Raw genomic sequence first — 21,861 nt, 5'->3', positions numbered from 1 at the left:
TCTGTGTGAGTACTATATAAATTTTTTCCAACGATATCCATGAGATATTCAATAAAGTCTTATTGACTCACATTCCATCCTATCTTATATTGCTACTTGTAATGGCAGTGAGGAATTGAGGTGAGAAGTTTACAGACCTGAGTGGTAACAACCAGGATGTCTTCCTCATTTTCTGGACGGAATTGGAAAGGAATACTTGCTCCCCGGACCACACCATCCTGATCCACATAGCAGAACTGGTAATACTCATCATCCTTGGGCAGGTAGTAAGCTGAAAACACAACATAATTTTAAATCCAAAACCAGATGTATTCAGAAAAGTAACATTCTGGAAGTCTTTTTATATGCCCCAGAAAGCTCAAGCTGAAGGGAATTAATTAGTCTTGGCTACTGTCTTCAACACCTTTGATCCAGCATTCTTCTCACCTTTGAATTGGACTTCCTGCTGTTTGGCTGATTCGTTGTTTAGGTCAATGGGCAAATTAACCCACATGAAGGTGTAATACTCACGGGTTGTCTTCCATCCCACCTGCAATGACAAGAAGTTCTTATTTAGTACCTGAAAGGAGTCTGGGGAAAATCCCGATTGGGCTACATCTTCTTAAAACCACTTTTTATTTGTATATATGAAAATATAATAGAATGAGTTCATTATGACAAGATTCTCACACCAGGGCTCAAATTTGTTTTTAATTTTTTTTGAGACGGAGTTTCGCTCGTTACCCAGGCTGGACTGCAATGGAGCGAACTGCAACCTCTGCCTCCTGGGTTCACGCAATTCTCCTGCCTCAGCCTCCTGAGTAGCTGGGATTACAGGCACGCGCCACCACGCCCAGCTAATTTTTTGTAGTTTTAGTAGAGACGGGGTTTCACCATGTTGACCAGGATGGTCTTGATCTCTTGACCTCGTGATCCACCTGCCTCGTTCTCCCAAAGTGCTGGGATTACAGGTGTGAGCCACTGCACCTGGCTTGTTTTTAATTTTTAATTTCATTTTTTATTTATGACAACTACGTATGGGAAAATGTCTGATACAACCAAAATTTGGGGTGTACATACACAGCTCAAAAAACAAGTCTTGGAAGGATTTGAAAACTAGTTCCTCATCACCCAGAAGAGCTCCAAAAATTCTGTCTATAAGTCAGAGAGAGCTGAGATTGATTTGAGGGGAAAGTTCTGGGATTATAAACCCTGATCCTCTTACAATGGCGTTCTTTGGACTTCTAAATCAGAACGCACTCCTGAGCTGCCCTCTCCATTGGTTTGTCTTCTAATGTGTCTAATTAAGCCTTGTCATATACCAACCTGAATATACCACTGCATTAAAAAAAACTGCATTCTCTTTTATAAGGTCTGTGTTGGGTGCAGAGGGAGAACAGGGTTCTTAGATTTTGAGGCACCAGATAAGAGATTCCAGGTCTATATAATTTTCTTTCTTTACTGTTTCTTATAATGCATGCTTAATGACGGCTTTTTGGTAATAAAAATATTAACAACAATCTGGTAGTCGTAAAGCCTCTTCTAGGTATTGAATACAATAAATCATAAGACATAAGGATGAAGCAAAACATGCCTCAGAGCAGAAAGCTGGCTAAGTGGAAAATATTCTCACAAATATGAAGGGGGTAAAAGATTGCTTGAATCTTATCTGGAAGATAAAAGCACACCAGAGAATAGAAAGGAAGCTATTGTGTCTTCAAGGGGACAACACTCAGCAAATGAGAAGGAAAATTATATTTATTGCCATATTTTGACCCTGCCTGAGCTCAGTAAGAGGAGAACTAAAAATAAATCCCATTTTTATATATTAAGGAATCAAAGCAGGGTTGAAAAGGCTATACCAAAAACTCATCAGAACATCCTAGGGCATGTTTTAGAGTCTCATTAATACACACCCCATTGCTGTAAGCATCTTAGAGCCACTGGAGCCTGTGGTGGTACAGGAAGCAGGAATTTTATGGAGTCCTCATTCACATCCTGGAGTTTTTTTAATGCACTGTGACCAAAATATCATTGGGAAGGCCTAAGAATTATTGCTGCCTTGGAACAGGAAAACAAATTCTAGCCACCTGCAATTTCTGTCGTTGGCTCCTGCGTTTGAGTAGTCCTTGTTCCAGTTTGTCTTGGATACATTTAAATGCCCAAGTCAAAGACAGTATGAAGCATAGGATTATACGCTGAGGGAAAGAAAGCAGACTTCTTCCTGCTTTAGGCTCCATCACTGGTGGTAGCTTTCACTATAGAGAAGATGTAATGTAGTTGTATGTGTTAAAAACATTTACTGGCCGGGCGCAGTAGTGCATGCCTGTAATCCCAGCTACTCAGTGGTTGAGGCACAAGAATCACTGGAACCTGGAGGTAGAGGCTACAGTGATCCCAGATTGCGCCTCTGCACTCCAGCCTGGGGGATAGAGCAAGAGTCTATCTCGAAATAAAATAAATTTTAAAAATAAATAAAAAATAAAAGCATTTACTGAGTGCCTCCCTGGTGCCAGATACTACCAGTGTCTGGGGTGATGAGGAGTGGAATAGTCCGATTAAGGCTACACTGAAGGAACACTGAAGACAGCATTAGAGGAAAGATGTGAAGAATGAAACTTTACAGTTAACTCTTCATTCTCTAATTTACTATCTGTTGCTCAAAGGAATTCAGCAGAGTAGAGGAGAAAAAGCAGAGGTTGCCGGGCACGGTGGCTCAAGCCTGTAATCCCAGCACTTTGGGAGGCCGAGGCGGGTGGATCACGAGGTCAAGAGATCGAGACCATCCTGGTCAACACGGTGAAACCCCGTCTCTACTAAAAATACAAAACATTAGCTGGGCATGGTGGCATGTGCCTGTAATCCCAGCTACTCAGGAGGCTGAGGCAGGAGAATTGCCTCAACCCAGGAGGTGGATGTTGTGGTGAGCCGAGATCGCGCCATTGCACTCCAGCCTGGGTAACGAGGGAAACTCCATCTCAAAAAAAAAAAAAAAAAAAAAAAGCAGAGGTTTAGGAGCCAGACTAGCTTCATGGCTTATTCACTGTGAGGCCTTGGGAAAGTCACCATCTCTCTAGGATATTCATTTTACTTACTTATGCCCAAGAGATACTACTACCCATCTCAGGGGGCTACTGCACTGTGAGGATTTAATTAGAGAATACACACACACACACCACCCCGCCCCCCCCAACAAAGGCCTAGCACAGTGTGTCCTTAGGGTAGGTATTCAATTCAATAGCTTTATGGACAATGAACATTAGAAGCCCTTCTTCGGATTAACCATTATTTCTTTATTGAGGTACGGTAATACCTCTGAAATATATGAAGCATTCCAAATATAAATGCATCCTTTTTAAAAAAAAATTTTTTTTTGAGATGGAGTCTTATTCTGCTGCCCAGGCTGGAGTGCAGTGGCATAATCTTGGCTCACTGCAACCTCTGCCTCTTGGGTTCAAGCAATTCTCCTGCCTCATCCTCCTGAGTAGCTGGGACTACAGGTGGATGCCACCACACCTGGCTAATTTTTATATTTTTAGCAGAGATGGGGTTTCACCACGTTGGCCAGGCTGTTCTTGAACTCTTGACCTTGTGGTACGCCCTCCCCAGCCTCCCAAAGTGCTGAGATTACAAGGGTGAGCCACCGCACCTGGCCAAAAAGCCCAAGATTTCTATATGGTATATGCTGAAGTCTTCACTGGCAGTTGCTAAGTGCTTAGGGGAATACAACTAGTCAAAGCAAAACAGAAATATAACAATGTTGCAAAAAGAAAAAAACCACGTTATAAACTACATAAATGTAGTTTATAAATTTAGGATGATGGAGCCTAAAGCAGGAAGGAGTCGCTTTCTTTCCCTCAGTGTATAATCCTATGTTTCATACTCTCCTTGACTTGGGCATTTAAATGTTTCCAAGACAAACTGGTGAAAAATCCTAGTAAGTAATTTTTGAATCATTCTCTTTTTCATGATTTGTACCTGCATTAACCAATGTTAGCCACTAGCCACATGACGCTATTTAAACTATAATTAATTAACATTAAGTAAAATTTAAAATTCAGCTACTCGGGCCAGGCGCGGTGGGTCACGCCTGTAATCCCAGCACTTTTGGAGGCTGAGGCAGGCAGGTCACCTGAGGTCAGGAGGTCGAGACTAGCCTAACCAACATGGAGAAGACTTGTCTCTACTAAAAATACAAAATTAGCCAGGTGTGATGGTGCATTCCTGTAATCCCAGCTACTCTGGAGGCTGAGGCAGGAGAATTGCTTGAATCCAGGAGGTAGAGGTTGCAGTGAGCTGAGATTGTGCCCATTGCACTCCAGCCTGGGCAACAAGAGTGAAACTCTGTCTCAAAAATAAATAAAATAAAATCCAGTTACTCAGTCACACTAACCACATTTCAAGTGCTTAACAGTCACACATGGCTAGTAGTTACTATACTGGACAGTGAAGCTACAGCTCCATTGCAGAAAACTCTAACCGGGCAATGTGACCTATGTGCTTTGCTACATATGGGGAAGAAGAAAAACAACTCCCATCTTCTTTATAAGACAAAAAACACTCTGGTGTGTTGGCACACCTTTTAGTGTCATGATTCGATACCCTGCAGTCTCAACAGCTGTCATGATACTTGCCAGTGTCCTGCTGGTTGGCCACTATACCTATCTCCAAACACCACTCATGTTACCTCCAGCTCCCATTGCTCCATCAATAAACTTGATGTTCCAAACAATTATGAAAAAGGAATTCAATGAAGGATATAAATAAGCAACTCCTTCATAGTGTAGTTGAGAACAGTGTCTGATTTCAGATTGAACAGCACTGGCAAACAGGCACATGACAGACTGAGGTGTCAAACCAAAGGTCACTGACATTGGGAATTGGCAGTGTAAATTACTTAAATTTGACCTTTATTTCTTGTCTCTGGAAACAGGAAGATTTGTCATTATGGTATGTGTGGGATGTTTGAGAGAGACAGATACGGATGGGAGGGCAAAGGGAACATAGAGAGTAAGTTAATTAAAATTAAAAAATACCATTCTGTACTTGAACTGATGGGGTGACCAGACACTGGAAGAGGTCATGAAGGGAGCTCATAAAATTTCAGTCCTTGGAAATCATCATAAATCGACACACTTATTGAGGAATAAACTTTTTGGATGCAGGGTGTCAATATCCTCAATATCCTTTCCAGATTTGTGGTATTTGTATCAAAACAAACTAAACACCATACCAAATAAGGAAGTAATGTTTAGTCTCAGAAATGACGTATGAGGTCAACCATCTCAGTCAAGTCATACATACATATTTCAAAATAAGATCATTTAAAAGGCATTTAATGGCTAGGTGCGGTGGCTCACACCTGTAATCCCAGCACTTTGGGATGCCAAGACGGGTGAATCACTTGAGGTCAGGAGTTCGGGACCAGCCTGACCAACATGGAGAAACCCTGTCTCTACTAAAAATACAAAAATTAGTTGGTGGTGCATTCCTGTAATCCCAGCTACTCAGGAGGCTGAGGCAGGAGAATTGCTTGAACCTGGGAGGCGGAGGTTTCGGTAAGCCAAGATCATGCCATTGCACTCCAGCCTGGGCAATAAGAACGAAACTCCATCTCTAAATAAATAAATAGCATTTAATTTGGGAGGCCGAGGTGGGCAGATCACAAGGTCAGGAGTTCGAGATCAACCTAGCCAACATGGTGAAATCTGTTCTCTACTAAAAATACAAAAATTAGCCAGGTATAGTAGATGTGCCTATTATCCCAGCTACTTGGGAGGCTGAGGCAGGAGAATCACCTGAACCTGGGAGGTGGGTGTTGCAGTGAGCCAAGATTGCCCTACTGTATTCCAGCCTGGGCAATAAAGTAAGACTCTGTCTCAAAAACAAAACAAAACAAAAAATCAGTTAGGCATTGTTCTGCACACCTGTAGTCCCAGCTACTCAGAAGGCTGAGGCGAGAGTATCACTGAGCCTGGGAGGTTGACGCTGCAGTGAACTGCACTCCAGCCTGAGAGACAGAGCAAGACTCTATCTCAACAACAACAAAAAAGCATTTATATTTGGTCTTTGAAAGCATAATAAAATTTGAGGATTATATGATTTGCCATCTTATTTTAGCTTGACACTGAAATGAAAATTTGAGCCCTAGAGCACACGTTAGTGTGTGAAGAGAGAAATGCTGTGGAGCTTGGCTAGGATTTAAAAATTGCCCATACATATTATACAAAATGCTTATAATACACAGAGATTCACTCACTCAGGTAAGTAAGATTCACCTCTAGTTCCTGATCACTTGGTCCTAAGTTAACCACTTACTCTAAAGATGCCAATCCAATCCTTTCGACGAGGGATGAAATGCTGGGTGAAGGTGTAATGACATGTGACATCCCCTCCAGGGATGTAGAACTTCTCCACACTGTTAAAGATGACCTGAGAGAAATGACAGTCATCCAGCAAGACAGCTGATGTGGGGGGATCTTCAACGGTCTTCTCCATGGTAGGGGTCCTGTTATGAAATATGGAATACAGTAAGGCTGAGAAAGCGTTGTCTGAAATGTTGGCGATTTCTGGGCTTTCATCCAGGGAACATTCTGTGCAAAGCAAGTCAGGAAAAGCAAAATCCTGACAAATACTGAGATTACACAACTTGCTTTCTGTTTCACTTTGAGCCATCTCAGTCACAACTTCCTATGCTACAAGAATTTTCTGACAATATCTTTAACTTCTTTACCACAGGCACCAGAACCCTCACATGAACAGAGCTCATAGCTACTCTGGTTCCTCTTTCTCTAAATGCCTTAAATAAGCAAGGTGGCCTAGATAAAATAGCCTGAGCTGGGGACTGTTCAACTTAAATTCTAGATTTTTCATCCCAACAAGCCCTATAACTTTAGGAAAGTCCATCTCTCTGGATTTCATCTTCTACATTCAATTCCATTTATCCTGTAATTATCAGGACCTTCCATATATTAGACACTCTGCTAGGACCTGGCAATGGGAGTGAAAAGAAAGGAATGAGAGAAAATTCTTTGACATGCAATGGTGACAAGCACAGGTTCTAAATCAGACTGGTGGAGTTCAAATTCCAGCTTTGCCACCTATTAAATTTGTGGCATTGGGCAATTTATTTAATCCACTAGGCTCTGTGCTTGTTTCCTCATCTGTAAAATGGGGGTAAAAATAACATCTACCGCATTTAGTTTTTTTGTGAGGCATAAGTGAAATAATGTAAAATGTATAGCCCTTAAATCAATGTCTGCCATTGTAGGCACTTTACACAAAGTAGATGCATGTTGAATGACAAAGTACTTAGCATAGAGTCTGCATAAAAGGTTTAAGAGACGTTAGTTATATAGTTATTACTGTGGTAGTTGCGGGTTTTTTTTTTCCCTGGTACAATCCTTTTTTAAAAGGAATCCCAGTCCAATAGAGGGAATTCATGAGTATACAAATCACTGCCAAATGAATCAAATAAGAAGGGCAAAATGCTCTGGGGTTCAAAAGAGGGAGAGATGCAACTGTTCAGGAAAATAAAGAAAACTTCAGGGAATGAAAAGAATCTTCTATTAGCCCTCAAAGAGGATTAGGATTTTGACAAGTGAGTTTCTGAGTGAGGGCATTTCAGGTGAAGGAAACTGCATGAGTAACAAGAAAGAAACAGAAAAATGCAACCCACATTTGGAAGACAGCAAGCAAGTTTGGATCCCTAGCTATTAATGGGGATAATACCGTGTATTTCACTTTCTAGGTTATAATACGGATAAAATGTGATCAAGAATAGGAAAGTTGTGGCTGGGCCAGTGGCTCACACCTGTAATTCCAGCACTTTGGGAGGCTGAGGCTGGTGGATCACGAGGTCGGGAGTTCAAGACCAACCTGGCCAACATGGTGAAACCCCATCTCTACTAAAGAAAAAAAAAATAACTGGGCGTGATGGCAGTTGCCTGTATTCCCAGCTACTCAAGAGGCAGAAGAATCACTTGAACCCAGGAGGCAGAGGTTGCAGTCAGCCAAGATCATGTGCCATTGCACTTAGCCTGAGCAACAGAGCAAGACTCCGTCTAAAAAAAAAAAAAAAAAAAAAAGGAAAAAAAAAAAAGAATAGAAAACCATTTTGGAGGCAAAAACAGTACATAAAAGAAACAAAGTGTTGGCCAGGTGTGGGCCTCATGCCTGTAATCCAAGCACTTTGGAGGCCAAGGCGGACGGATCCCCTCAGGTTGGGAGTTCAAGACCAGCCTGACCAACATGGTGAAACCCTGTCTTAAAAAAAAAAAAAAAAAATTTTTTTAAATAAAACAAAAAACAAAACAAAAAAAAACAGAAACAAAGTGTTTTGAATTGTTGACACCTAATACTTCCTGCCCCTTAAACAAGTCCCATGCACTGTTTTCTAAATAACTATCTGGTCTAACATTTAGTGAGTCCATAATTCTCAACTTAAGGTTTTACCAGGACATGAAAAAAATTTCAGCTGTACACAGCAGATGAAGAAAGAGCTATATACATGCAAATACTACATGATACTTTACAAATTCAGCTATTGGTATATGCTGGAAGATTGTGTGCACATACAGACACACATATAATTTCTAAAAATACGTAAGTACAATAACCAAAAAACAAGACTGCCCTCAAACAACCATAATACTTCTTCCAGCCCCATCCTGCCTATTTAGTGATTTTACTTTGAAGTCTAAGCAACCAGGCCTGCTCTTCAACTCCCCAGTGGTCAGTTTTTTTCAAAAAGAAGGCAATGGGACTTTGAAGCACTAAACTGTCCATTATTGAAATTGAGCTAAGGAACTAAAAAAATGCATTGACTTTTTGGTTTGTGACATAGTTTAGCCACATCCTCAACCTCAAACCTCAAAAGGTGTTTCTTTTTTTTTTTTGAGACGGAGTCTCGCTCTGTCACCCAGGCTGGAGTGCAGTGGTGCAATCTCAGCTCACTGCAACCTCCGCCTCCAGTGTTCAGGTGACTCTCCTGCCTCAGCCTTCCAAGTAGCTGGGACTACAGATGCACGCCACCATACCCGGCTAATTTTTTGTATTTTTAGTAGAGATGGGTTTTCACCATGTTGGACAGGCTGGTCTTAAACTCCTGACCTCTGGTGATCCACCTGCCTCAGCCTCCTAAAATGCTGGGATTACAGGCGTGAGCCACTGTGACCAGCTCAAAAGAGGTTTTCAAAGGTCGGTGAGAGGTCACATTCCAATCTAGGTCAAGACTTTTCTCTAGGACAAGCTGTTACCTATATAATGAGGGCTTCTCTTGGATGCTATGGGAGAGTGGGCAGGGAGGTTTCTCTGCTTGCAGATCCTTTATTTCCAAGTGGTCTCCAGTCATATGGAGGCCAGCATATCCCTTCCGTCCTAACCTGGAGCACCAATTTATCTGTGCATGTAAAATCACTTAACTTGTCCTTTCCAGGATCATGAACACTTAGATAAGAGTGAAATTGGCTGGGTGTGGTGGCTCATGCCTGTAATTCCAGCACTTTGGGAGGCCAAGGCAGGGCAGATCACCTAAGGTTAGGAATTTGAGACCAGCCTGGCTATTATGGTGAAACCCTGCTTCTACTAAAAATACAAAAAACTAGCCAGGCTTGGTGGCATGTGCCTGTAATCCCAGCTAGCTGGGAGGCTGAGGCAGGAGAATCGCTTGAACCCAGGAGACGCAGGTTTCAATGAGCCAAGATCGTGCCACTGCACTCCAGCTTAGGCAAAAACAGCAAAACTCCGTCTCAAAAAAAAAAGGCCTGCCCCTCAGTTAACCTAAGTACCTTACTCTCATTTCTTTTCCTTTACAACACTGTCACCATGGTATATATATAACACACTGCCTAAGGTGTAATAATCACTGATTAAGTATTTGTTGGATAAACGAACTAACAAGCACATCATTCATCAAAAAGTAAAAAAGTAGGTAAACAATGGTAAGGGTGACTCTGGGGCTAAGAGACTGTGTGTTTTATTTTTATTTTATTTTTTTTTTGAGATGGTGTCTTGCCCTGTCACTTAGGCTGGAGTGCAGTGGCACAATCTCAGCTCACTGCAACCTCCCCCTTCCAAGTTCAAGTGATTCTCCTGCCTCAGCCTCTCCAGTAGCTGGGACTACAGGTGCATGCCACCATGCCCAGCTAATTTTTGTATTTTTAGTAGAGACGGAGTTTCACCATGTTGGCCAGGATGGTCTTGATCTTTGACCTCGTGATCGTCCTGCCTTGGCCTCCCAAAGTGCTGGGATTACAGGCTTGAGCCACTGCGACCGACCTATTTTTTAAAGTCCTCTTAATTTGTTGGTTACCCTTGGAGAAGCTGCTGTTTCTCAGCTTTCTATTTTCTAGAATAGGGTGAGTAGATGATAATCTCCGAGTGCTAAGTCACTTCTTGGTATGGCTGGTTCAGCTGGCATGGCTGGTTCAAGTGCCACAGTGCCAAAAAAACAAAAGGCACAGATTTGATTTCCTTAAGAACCCATCAAATTCACACTCCATTACCCAGCTTCCGCACACTCAAACTCTGGCAAGCTGTTGTGAAAATGGATGCTACTCTGAAAGGCAAGACCAGCCAAGGGGATGGGTGGCTCGGAACAGCCTTTCTTTCATTACTAGAAAAACAACCAATCTGGCAGGGCACGGTGGCTCATGCCTGTAATCTCAACACTTTGGGAGGCCAAGGAGGGTGGATCACCTGAGGTCAGGAGTTCAAGAACAGCCTGACCAACATGGTGAAAACCTGTCTCTACTAAAAATGCAAAAATTAGCCCGTTGTGGCGGCAGATGCCTGTAATCCCAGCTACTTGGGAGGCTGAGGAAGGAGAATCACTTGAACCTGGGAGGTGGAGGTTGCAGTGAGTAGAGATCACACCATTGTACTTCAGCCTGGGCAACAAGAGCAAAAACTCCATCTCAAAAAAAAAAAAAAAAAAAAAAGAAAGAAAGAAAAAGAAAAGAAAAACAACCAATCTAAGTTAGCTTATAAGCAGAACACTGAGGAAGGACAGCACATATATATTCAACACGAAAGAGCTCATGTTCTGAGGTTTGAGTGTATAGTCAAAGGAAACCCTAGCTCTTTTCACACTTGATCTTAGCCAAAAGGCCGAGAAGCGATCCCCCCCCAGCTCTTTTCATTCATCTGAAAACCTAATCATCTGTCTGGAAAAGTCAACAGCTTTGGTTCCTTGCTTATCAAAAATGCACAAGATCCTGTGGAGTTTCCCATTTCAGAGGTCTCATCACCTTCCCAGAAGGGACTCAGAGGGCATCCAATGGCACTCAGGGTACTGAGAACTCTACCATTCTTGAAATAAGGTTAAAATTCTCCTCTGCCAAGACTGGGGAAGGGGTTGAGGAGGCAAGCAGACTGGAGAGATGGCTTCTCCTTTCATTTTTTGGTTTTTTTTTTTTTTGAGACGGAGTTTCGCTCTTGTTACCCAGGCTGGAGTGCAATGGCGCGATCTCGGCTCACCGCAACCTCCGCCTCCTGGGTTCAGGCAATTCTCCTGCCTCAGCCTCCTGAGTCGCTGGGATTACAGGCACACGCCACCACGCCCAGCTAATTTTTTGTATTTTTAGTAGAGATGGGGTTTCACCATGTTGACCAGGATGGTCTCGATCTCTTGACCTCGTGATCCACCCGCCTCGGCCTCCCAAAGTGCTGGGATTACAGGTTTGAGCCACCGCGCCCGGCCTTTTTTTTTTTTTTGAGACAGAATTTTGCTCTTCTTGTCCAGGCTAGAGTGCAATGGCAGGATCTTGGCTCACTCTGCAACTTCCGCCTCCTGGGTGCAAATGATTCTCCTGCCTCAGCCTCCCAAATAGGTGGGATTACAGGCATTCATCACCATACCTGGCTAATTTTATATGTTTACTACAGATGGGGTTTCTCCCTGTTGGTCAGGCTGGTCTTGAACTCCCGAACTCAGGTGATCCGCCCACCTCAGCCTCCCAAAGTGCTGGGATTACGGGTGCGAGCCACCTTGCCCAGCCCTCTTCTTTCCTTTTTACCAAGCTATGGACACAAAGTGCAATGAGTAAACTAGAAGATAACCATACCAACCCGAACTTGGTCAGTGAGGAAGTACTCCAGCTTTTCCCGGAGGGAGGGCATCTACTGAGTTGTAAGGTCAGTAATCTTTAGTCTTCCCTTCCTCCAAGTGATAAAATTCCTGGGAGAAATGGGATCCAACAATGGCTTGGGAAATTACCCTTCTGAGAAAGTAGTCTAGAAATGAGTATATGTGGACAGGGAAGGGAAGGTATGTAAAGAAAATTATTATTTTTGTTGGGGGAAGTAGGGTCTCACTCTGTCACCCAGGCTGGAGTACAGTGGCACAGCCATGGCTCACTGCAGCCCAACCTTCCACGCTCAAGTGATCCTCCACCTCAACCTCCCAAGTAGCTGGAACTATAGGTATGCACCACCATGCCCAGCTAATTTTTGAATTTTTGTATTTTTGTAGAGATGGGGTCTCCCTGCGTTACCCAGGCTGGTCTCAAATTCCTGGACTCAAGCAATCCTCCTGCACTGGCCTCCAAAGTGCTGTGATTACAGGCATGAGTCACTACACCTGGCCCATGAAAATTAAAATGACTTAAGCATCAACTTCCCCTCCTTTAACCGTCTTTCCCACTATAGAACCTGTCTATCATCCATGTCTAATTTGGCAGCAATTCACAGAGGTAAGGAAAAGAGAAGAAATGTAAGAAGAGCAAAAGTTAAATTTAGAAGCCCAGAGAACTACTGAGTTATGAAAAATTAGTGGGATGAGTTAGGTCCTCTAGAAATTATAAAGTGGTATGCTACCCAATTCCTTATTCCTACACTCAAATCAAAGATTGGCCACATAAGAAGTAAACAGAGAAAACAAATAAGGATTTTCAAAAACAAAACAATCAAGCATGGGGAAAATAATGCACAGATTCTACAAACTGTCAGAAGCAACTTTATTTGGCCTCTGACATAGTCATTACCTTTTTCCAGCTCAGTTTCCAAAAGGATTAGGGACCTCAGAGGAGCAGGCAATAATAGGAAAGTATTTTTAAATGAGTCCCCTGAACTGTCTCCTACCTTCCAAGAAAACCTGACACATTTTCATTCTAATGAGCTTTTCAAGCCTAATATACTACTCCCAGTGCTGTTCCATGAGGACATAGATCCTCTTATGTCTTCCTGAAGAAAAGGAACAGAAGCCAGTTCTACTTCTGCTCTTGCTTTTTTTTTTTTTTTTTTTTTTTTTTTGACACAGGGTCTCTTTTTGTCATCCAGGCCGGAGTAGTACAATGGCATGAATGTGGCTCACTGCAACCTTGACATCCCTGGCTCAAGATATCAACCTCAGTGGGAGTGGGAGTAGCTGGGACCCTCGACACATGCTTGGCTAATGTTTGTATTTTTGTAGAGACGGGGTTTTGCCATGTTGCCCAGGCTGGTCTTGAACTTCTGGGTTTAGGCGATCCACCCACCCTGGCCTCCCAAAGTGCTGGTATTATAGATGTGAGCCACCGCGCCCAGCCTACTTCTGCTCTTTCTAACTGCATCTGCAAACTACACTGATAGTCTTTCTAGCAGAAAAGTTTTTAAATGGCCAACATTTTTACATTAGCCTTTTATACCAGTGGGCATATGTTTCAAGAGAAATGAAGACTACAGCTTAGTTCACAGAAGGAAATCAAATACTTCCACAGCCAAGAAAGAAATGCAAATCAATTCTTCATTTGAGAACAGGAAAAACAAAGATAAGTAAAAGTCAAACTCAATTTAATTGAAGGGGTCCTTTATCTTTCTGCTTACTTTTCTATTTTTTTTTTTTTTTGAGATGCAGTCTTGCTCTGTTGCGCAGGCTGGGGTGCAGTGGTGTGATCTAGGCTTACCACAACCTTTGCTTCAAGCGATTCTCCTGCCTCAGCCTTCCAAGGTAGCTGGGACTACAGGCGCATGCCACCATGACGGGCTAATTTTTGTATTTTTAGTAGAGATGGGGTTTCATGATGTTGCAGGCTGGTTTCGAACTCCTGACTTTGTGATCCACCCACTGTGGCCTCCCAAAGTGCTGGGATTACAGGCCTGAGCCACCTCGCCGGCCCTCTGCTTACTTTTCTTTCTAAATGATTAGCAATTAGCAAAAATGGATGAACTGATTTGAATCCCATTTCTCGATGGCCCCAGCATAACCAGATGCTTACACATAACCAGTATTAAAGAATACTGGCAGTGGATACTATGAGTGTGTGTAGATGGCCCTGAAACAGGTTGCAAAAGCAAAGACACAATCACTGGTCTTCAAATTATTGAGCTACTTGTTCCCGCCCACAATTTCCAAGTCCATTCTAGACCCTTACCTAAAATATGAAAATGTTTCAGGGCGCCTTACAAAAATTTTACACCCCAGGAGGCCTTTATTACTACTTATTAACAACTGTCTGAATTTGCTGTCCAGCTTGTTCTAAACAGACCCTCATCTCATCCACACCACCACAGGGCCGGCACCAGTTCAAGGGGAAGATGGAAAAAATAGTTCTGGGACATCAGGTGCGGGCAACTGGAAACTCTGAGCAGCTCAAACCTGTGTACTAATCTCCATTTTACTGAGACCATCCACTTTTCCCTTGACAGGGGTGATTCTCACATGCCATGTCCCTGTGGCACGGGCAGTGGCAGTGTTTGAAGTGTGGTGGAAAGGGGACTAGGCTAACAGCCAAGGGAGCTGGGCTCCTATCTTAGTTCTGCCACTCCGAGACCTTGGCCAAGTCACACTGCCCCTTTCTGGCCTGTTTCCTCATCAGTAAAATGCATGGCTCAGGGTAGAAAATCTCTAAGGATCTTGCTATACTGATGATCCTTAGTAAAGGAAAAAAGAAGTGAAAGATCTCATTTAACTCTCTTTTCATCTTCAAAAAGAAATTACAGGCCAGTGTGGTGGCTCACACCTGCAATCCCAGCACTTTGGGAGGCTGAAGCAGGCAGATCACCTGAGGTCAGGAGTTTGAAATCAGTCTGACCAACATGGAGAAACCCCATCTCTATTAAAAATACAAAGTTAGCTGGGCGTGGTGGTGCATGCCTGTAATCCCAGCTACTTGGGAGGCTGAGGCAGGAGAATTGCTTGAACCCGGGAGGTGGAAGGCAGTGAGCGGAGATCGCACCATTGCACTCCAGCCTGGGCAACAAGAGCAAAACTCTGTCAAACACAAAAAATAATAATTAAAAAAAATTACGGATACATGACGTTCTATCAATACATACTGCCAAATTAATTTTTTGTTTGGTTTTTGTTTTTTGAGACGGAGTCTCACTGTATTGCTCAGCTGGGAGTGCAGTGGTACCATCTCAGCTCACTGCGCCCTCCACCGCCCGGGTCCAAGTGGTTCTTCTGCCTCAGCCTCCCAAGCAGCTGGGATTACAGGCGCCCGCCACCACACCCGGCTAATTTTTGTGTTTTTAGTAGAGACAGGGTTTTGCTATGCTTGCCAGGCTGGTCTTGAACTCCTGACCTCAGGTGATCAGCCCACCTGGGCCTCCCAAAGTGCTGAGATTATAGGTGTTGAGCCACCGCGCCCGCCAGCCAAACTAAATTTTGAAAGAGCCACAGATGTACTATATGACTTGAAAGACAATATGACCTGTTAGCGCCAGGTAACTCAGGATTATTGACTACCTTTCTCAAGGCCCTTACCACTCCACAGCTGTCACGTCTGCTAAAGGATAGAGTTTCCAGGTCCCTTGAAAACACCTGAGAAACTGAGCCATCTGGCTATTCCTTAATCATGTGTTCTCCATAAGCTACAAAGACCTACTACATAAAGTCCTGGTTGCAATGATGTTTCCAATAATAGAAATAAGTTACATTATCCACATTCTACTCAGCTCCAAACATGGCCACTTGTTGGCTTGTATCTGAAGCACGAATCCAAGTGATAGAAAAAGAGTTAACATGTCCAGTGGGGTTGAAATCATACACGAGTGCGAACATTAGCTCCCAAACTAAGCTGGGCTAGTGGTGGAGGGGCAATGGGTCAACTGTGAAGAAGCAGGTCAGGACACCTCCTCTCCTTATATGCTGCCTACAACGCCTTCTCTGACAGTTGCAGAATGCAAAAGGCAAGGCGCTTCAGGGATCAAACCTACTCGTAAAAGGGGACACTGAGGCCCAAAGAGAAAGTAACTTGCCCAGAGTGACGCAGTAAGGTCCCACCTCCGCCTGGAGGCCAACGGCGATGACATCCAGGCGAGGGATTACGGAACCACCACAGCCTGGGCCAGCGGAAGGGGACGGGACGCCACGACCCGCAGGGCGGCTTGCCGCCTCAAGACCCTCATCACCGCCAGGGGTGTCTCTTCTGCCAGAGGAGCCTCCCACCCGGCCACAGCACTGCAGCGCTGCCCACCGCTGGACAAAACTGCCCCGCAATCTTCCCGGGCCGCGGGGCTCCAGGGCCTTCAGGACGCCACTCCCACTATCACCCCAGAGAGTGAACTGCGGTGAGAACAGAAACCGGCCGCACCTCTACCCCCGTGGCCCCTTCTCGGGACTGCAAGTCTGAATGTGGGCACCCGAGGCCCTAACTGCCCCTTTCCACTTGAGGCACTCACCAGGGACAGGAGCCAGCAGCGGCGCGGCAGAAAAAGGGCAGGGAGCGGGACGGGGGCGGGGCTAAGCACCCGAGGGAGAGCCCGCCCGGCCCCGCCCACAACGTCACAACGGTCAGCAAGCCCCGCCCCCCGCGCGACGCTTGCTGGGACTTGTAGTGCTCAGGTGACCTGGCCCCAGGCGTGGTCAGCTGCCCTGGACGGCTCTTCTAAGTCCTGGACAGCTCTCCTAAGTCCTGGGCAGTAATCTCACCCAAAGAAACCTATTTCATCCCCTTGAAGGAGCTGTTCACTTTTTTTTTTCTTTTAAACTTTGAGGCATGAGAATAGCTTGAACTTGGCAGAAGGTACAGTGAGCCGAAATCGCGCCGCTGCACTCCAGCCTGGGCGCGATCTCTTTTTTTTTTTTTCTTTTTCTGTCGTCCAGGTTGGAGTGCGGTGGCGCAAACACGGCTCACTGCAGCCCGGACCTCCCTGGTTCAGGTGATCCTCCCACTTCAGTCTACTGAGTAGCTGGGACAACCACGGTGGTCACTTGGTGCCTGCCACCACGCCAGGCTAATTTTTGTATTTTTAGTAGAGACAGGGTTTTGCCATGTTACCCAGTCTGGTCTTGAACTCCTGGGCTCAAAAGATCCATCTGCCTCGGCCTCCCAAACTGTTGGGATTACAAGCCTGAGTCACCACACCCAGCCTAGACTTTTGTGTCTTTCAGTACTGAGCAAGAAAGCTTTATACATTTGAAGGGCCATTAAGAGGTCATCTTCTGCTTCAGGTAATGGCGGATGAAGCAGAAAAAAAAATAATAATAAATAAATAAGAGGTCATCTTCATTTTTCTCCTGGCTTCACTGAACACTACTTCACTGAGTCTTTTTTATGTTTTTGAGACAGGGTCTTACTCTGTTGCCCAGGCTGGAGGGTAGCCTCGTGATCTCGGCTCACTGCACCCTTTGCCTCCCAAATTCAAGCTATTCTTATGCCTCAGGCTCCCGAGTAGCTGGGATTACAGGGGCATTACCACCACACATGGCTCATTTTTTTGTATTTTTAGTACAGAGTGTCACCATGTTGGCCAGGCTGGTCTTGAACTCCTCACCTCAAATGATCCTCCCGCCTCAGCATCCCAAAGTGCTGGGATTACAGGTATAAGCCAAGGGTCTTTTTTTTTTTTTTAGATGGAATCTTGCTCTGTCACCCAGGCTGGAGTGCAGTGGTACTATCTCAGCTTTAAGGCAGCCGCCACCTCCTGGGTTCAAGCTATTCTCCTGCCTCAGCCTCCAGAGTAGCTGGGATTGCAGACACCCGCCACCACACCTGGCTGATTTTTGTATTTTTAGTAGAGACAGGGTTTCACCATTTTGGCCAAACAGGTCTCGAACTCCTGACCTCAGGTCATTCACCTGCCTCAGCCTCCCAAAGTGCTGGGATTACATGCATGAGCCACCACGCCCCCACCCAAGGATCTTATATTAACAGATGAGACCCTCTTTGGCCGTTGGACATGCCTCCCACCTGTCTTAAAGGAGACACAGCAATCTTCCTGGGTCCCCTTGTTTGTGGTTTTTATTTTTTTGAGATGGAGTCTTGATTTGTTACCCAGGCTGTAGTGCAATGGCGCAATCTTGGCTCATTGCAACCTCTGCCTCCCGGGTTCAAGCGATTCTCCTGCCTCAGCCTCCTGAGTAGCTGGGATTACAGGCACCCACCACTATGCCCAGCTAATTTTTGTATTTTTAGTAGAAATAGGGTTTCACCATGTTGGTCAGACTGGGTTTATGGGTCTTACCATTCTCTACTAAGAAATCGTTTTTTAGAGTTAATTCTGTCAGCGTAGTGTTCTTAGTTAAGAATAAACTCTGCCGGACGTGGTGGCTCACCCCTGTAATCCCAGTGCTTGGGGAGGCCAAGGCTGGTGGATCACCTGAGGTCAGGAGTTCGAGACCAGCCTAACCAACATGGAGAAACACCGTCTCTACTAAAAATACAAAATTAGCCAGGCCTGGTGGAGCATGCTTGCAATCTCAGCTACTTGAGAGGTTGAAGCAGAAGAATTGCTTGGACCCGGGAGGTGGAGGTTGCAGTGAGCCGAGATCATGCCATTGCACTCCAGACTGGGCAACAAGAGCGAAACTCCATCTCAAAAAAAAAAAAAAAAAAAAAGAATAAACTCATGGCCAGGCATGGTGGCTCACACCTGTAATCCCAACACTTTGGGTGGCTGAGGTGGGAGATCTCTTGAGCCCAGAAGTTTCAGATCAGCATGGAAAAGATGGGGAGACCCCATCTCTACAAAAAAATAAAAAAATTAGCTGGACGTGGAGGTGTGCGCCTATAGTCCCAGCCAATCAGGAGGCTGAGGTAGCGGGATCACTTGAGCCTGGGAGGTGGAGGCTGCAATCACACCACTGCACTCCAGCCTGGGAGACAGAGTGAGACCCTGTCTCAAAACAAAACAAAAAAAAAGAGTAAACTCAGTAAGAAAAGAATTCTGCTAAGTAAGAACCCTTAATATCTAATCACCCTGGCCTGCCTTCAACAAGAGTCCTGTCAGTTTAACAAGAACCGTCTTGTTAAACCATCGGTTTAACAACCATCTCCTTTTAGTAATTTTCCATCCAGTGACCCCTCACTCTGATTGTTGGCTATGAATCCCACTTGTCCTCATTGTATTCAGAGTGGAGCATAATCTCCCCTTTGGTCCTGAATAAATTCTTCCTTGCCATTTTTACAAGTGGTAAAATATTTTTTTCTTTAACATCCAGAAGATGTTAAACACTGTACATGCTGTCTATGGAAGATTAAATTCAGAAGTTCCCCTTCTTCCACTGTCTAAATGTGGAAAGAAATGTTTCTGTGCCATCTAACCAGAAAATTTATGCCTGTGAAGCAGCTCTAGATTTCAGGCAGGGAATGAGCATTCCTAATCTGCTTCCTCACAAGACTGGTGGCATTCAACTGAGATGAATGGATGGTGGGGAATGATGAGTAAACCAGGAAGTGGGTCATCTGTCTAAAGTTCAAATCACCTTCTGAGTTACCAAAATAATATCTTTCATTTTAAACTCTATCTGCAGGGACAATTGCCCTCAGGATCCTGGATACGTTTCCCTTAATTTTACTTATTAGATTTTCTGAAAGCACTGAGAACGAAAACCATTTGCACCCACACAGCTTATTGTCTATATTAAATGGTAACTATTTCAGTAAATTAAAAATGAAGGTCAAGGCTGGGCATGGTAGTGGGCACCTGTAATCACAGCTACTCGGGAGGCTGAGGAAGAAGAATCGATTGAACCCGGGAGGCAGAGATTGCATTGAGCCGAGATTGTGCCACTGCACTCCAGCCTGGGTGACAGAGGGAGACTGTGTCTCAAAAATAAACAAACAAACAAACAAAAAACTCAGCCTCCTGAGTAGCTGGGATTACAGGTGTGAGCCATCATGCCTGGCTAATTTTTGTATTTTTAGTAGAGACAGGGTTTCACCGCGTTGGTCAGACTGGTCTTGAACTCCTGACCCGGTGATCCACCGGCCTCAGCCTCTCAAAATGCTGGGATTACAGGCATGAGACACTGGGCAGGGCCAATTTTTTATTTTAATTAATTTATTAATTTATTTAGAGATGGAGTCTTGCTCTGTCGCCAGGCTGGACTACAGTCTCATGATCTCCGCTTACTGTAACCTCCGCCTCCAAGTTCAAGCGATTCTCCTGCCTCAGCCTCCCAAGTAGCTGGGACTACAGGCGCACATCACCCCACTGGGCTAATTTTTGTATTTTTAGTAAAGACGGGGTTTCACCATGTTGGCCAGGATCGTCTTGATCTTTTGACCTTGTGATCCGCCCTCGTCAGCCTCCTAAACTGCTGGGATTACAGGTGTGAGCCACCGTGCCTGGCCCGGGGAAGCACTTTTATTATTTGCATTTTATAGAGGAGAAAAGTGAGGCTTAGAGACATACAATTATTTTCCCACACTCACACAGCTAATAAATGCCATCAGAAGGATTTAAACATAGCATTTTGTCTCTAGTACTGTCCACTTTACTTTTTTTTTTTTTTTTTTAAAGAGACAGTGTCAGAGGCGTTTGAACCAGAGTGACTTCATCTTGAATAGGGGCTGGCTAAAATAAGGCTGAGACCTATTGGGCTGCATTCCCAGGAGGTTAGGCATTCTTAGTCACAGGATGAGATAGGAGATTGGCACAAGATACAGGTCATAAAGGCCTTGCTGATAAAACAGTTTGCAGTAAAGAAGCCAGCCAAAACCCACCAAAACCAAGATGGTGATGAAAGTGACTTCTGGTCGTCCTCACTGCTCATTATACTGTAATTATAGTTCATTAGCATGCTAAAAGACACTCCTAACAGCGCCATGACAGTTTACAAATGCCATGGCAACATCACAATGTTAAGTTATAGGGTCTAAAAAGGCAAAAAAACTCTTAGTTCCAGGAATTTCTCACCCCTTTCCCAGAAAACTCATGAATTATCCACCCCTTGTTTAGCATATAATCAAGAAATAACTGACCGGGCACAGTGACTCAGGCCTGTAATCCCAGCACTTTGGGAGGCCGAGGTGAGTGGATCACAAGGTCAGGAGATAGAGACCATCCTGGCTAACACGATGAGACCTGGTCTCTACTAAAAATACAAAAAATTAACCGGGCCTGGTGGCAGGTGCCTATAGTCCCAACTACCTGGGAGGCTGAGGCAGAAGAATTGCTTTAACCTGGGAGGTGGAGATTGCAGTGAGCTGAAATTGCACCACTGCATACCAGCCTGCGTGACAGAGGGAGACTACGTCTCAAAAAAGAAGAAAAAAGAAAGAAAGAACCATAAAAATATCCAACCAAGCCAGGCACAGTGGCTCACGCCTGTAATCCCAGCATTTTGGGAGCCCAAGACAGGCGGATCACCTAAGTCAGGAGTTTGACAAAACCAGTCTGACCAACATGGAGAAACCCTGTCTTTACTAAAAATACAAAATACAGGATGGCGCATGTCTGTAATCCTGGCTACTCAGGAGGCTGAGGCAGGAGAATCGCTTGAACCCAGGAGGTGGAGGTTGCAGGGAGCCAAGATCGTGCCATTGCACTCTAGCCTGGTCAACAAGAGCAACACTCCATCTAAAAAACAAACAAACAAATAAAAGGCCGGGCACGGTGGTTTCTCCATGTTGCCCAGGCTGGTCTTGAACTCCTGGACTCAAGCAATCCGCTTGTGCTGGCCTCCCAAAGTGCTGGAATTACAGGCATGAGCCATGGTACCCAGACAATATATAT

The 21,861-nt window shown here is 44.6% G+C and overlaps 1 protein-coding gene across 7 annotated transcripts in view; it reads right to left on the bottom strand.

Moving 5' to 3' along the window:
• CALCOCO2 (calcium binding and coiled-coil domain 2) overlaps positions 1–16,691 on the bottom strand; it is a 33,362-nt gene extending 16,671 nt beyond the window's left edge. For 5 of the 7 annotated variants that reach the window (XR_004269570.1, XR_004269569.1, XM_032279904.1 and 2 more), the window contains exons 1-4: positions 16,582–16,691; positions 6,298–6,487; positions 427–529; positions 138–271 (exon numbers count right to left, since the gene is read on the bottom strand). Coding sequence is in view for 5 of the 7 variants with exons in the window: in XM_032279904.1 (XP_032135795.1) it covers positions 138–271; positions 427–529; positions 6,298–6,477 (417 nt within the window). In the remaining 2 variants the exon portion in view is untranslated. The remainder of the gene's footprint in view (positions 1–137; positions 272–426; positions 530–6,297; positions 6,488–16,581) is intronic. The other 2 variants (XM_032279907.1, XM_032279906.1) reach the window with 1 other exon arrangement.
• Between the last annotated feature and the right edge of the window lie 5,170 nt (positions 16,692–21,861).

Source organism: Sapajus apella, unplaced genomic scaffold, assembly GCF_009761245.1.
Source record: "Sapajus apella isolate SASKATOON/1434 unplaced genomic scaffold, GSC_monkey_1.0 scaffold12, whole genome shotgun sequence".
Taxonomy (NCBI): domain Eukaryota; kingdom Metazoa; phylum Chordata; class Mammalia; order Primates; family Cebidae; genus Sapajus; species Sapajus apella.
This window is presented reverse-complemented; position numbering and strand designations above follow the sequence as displayed.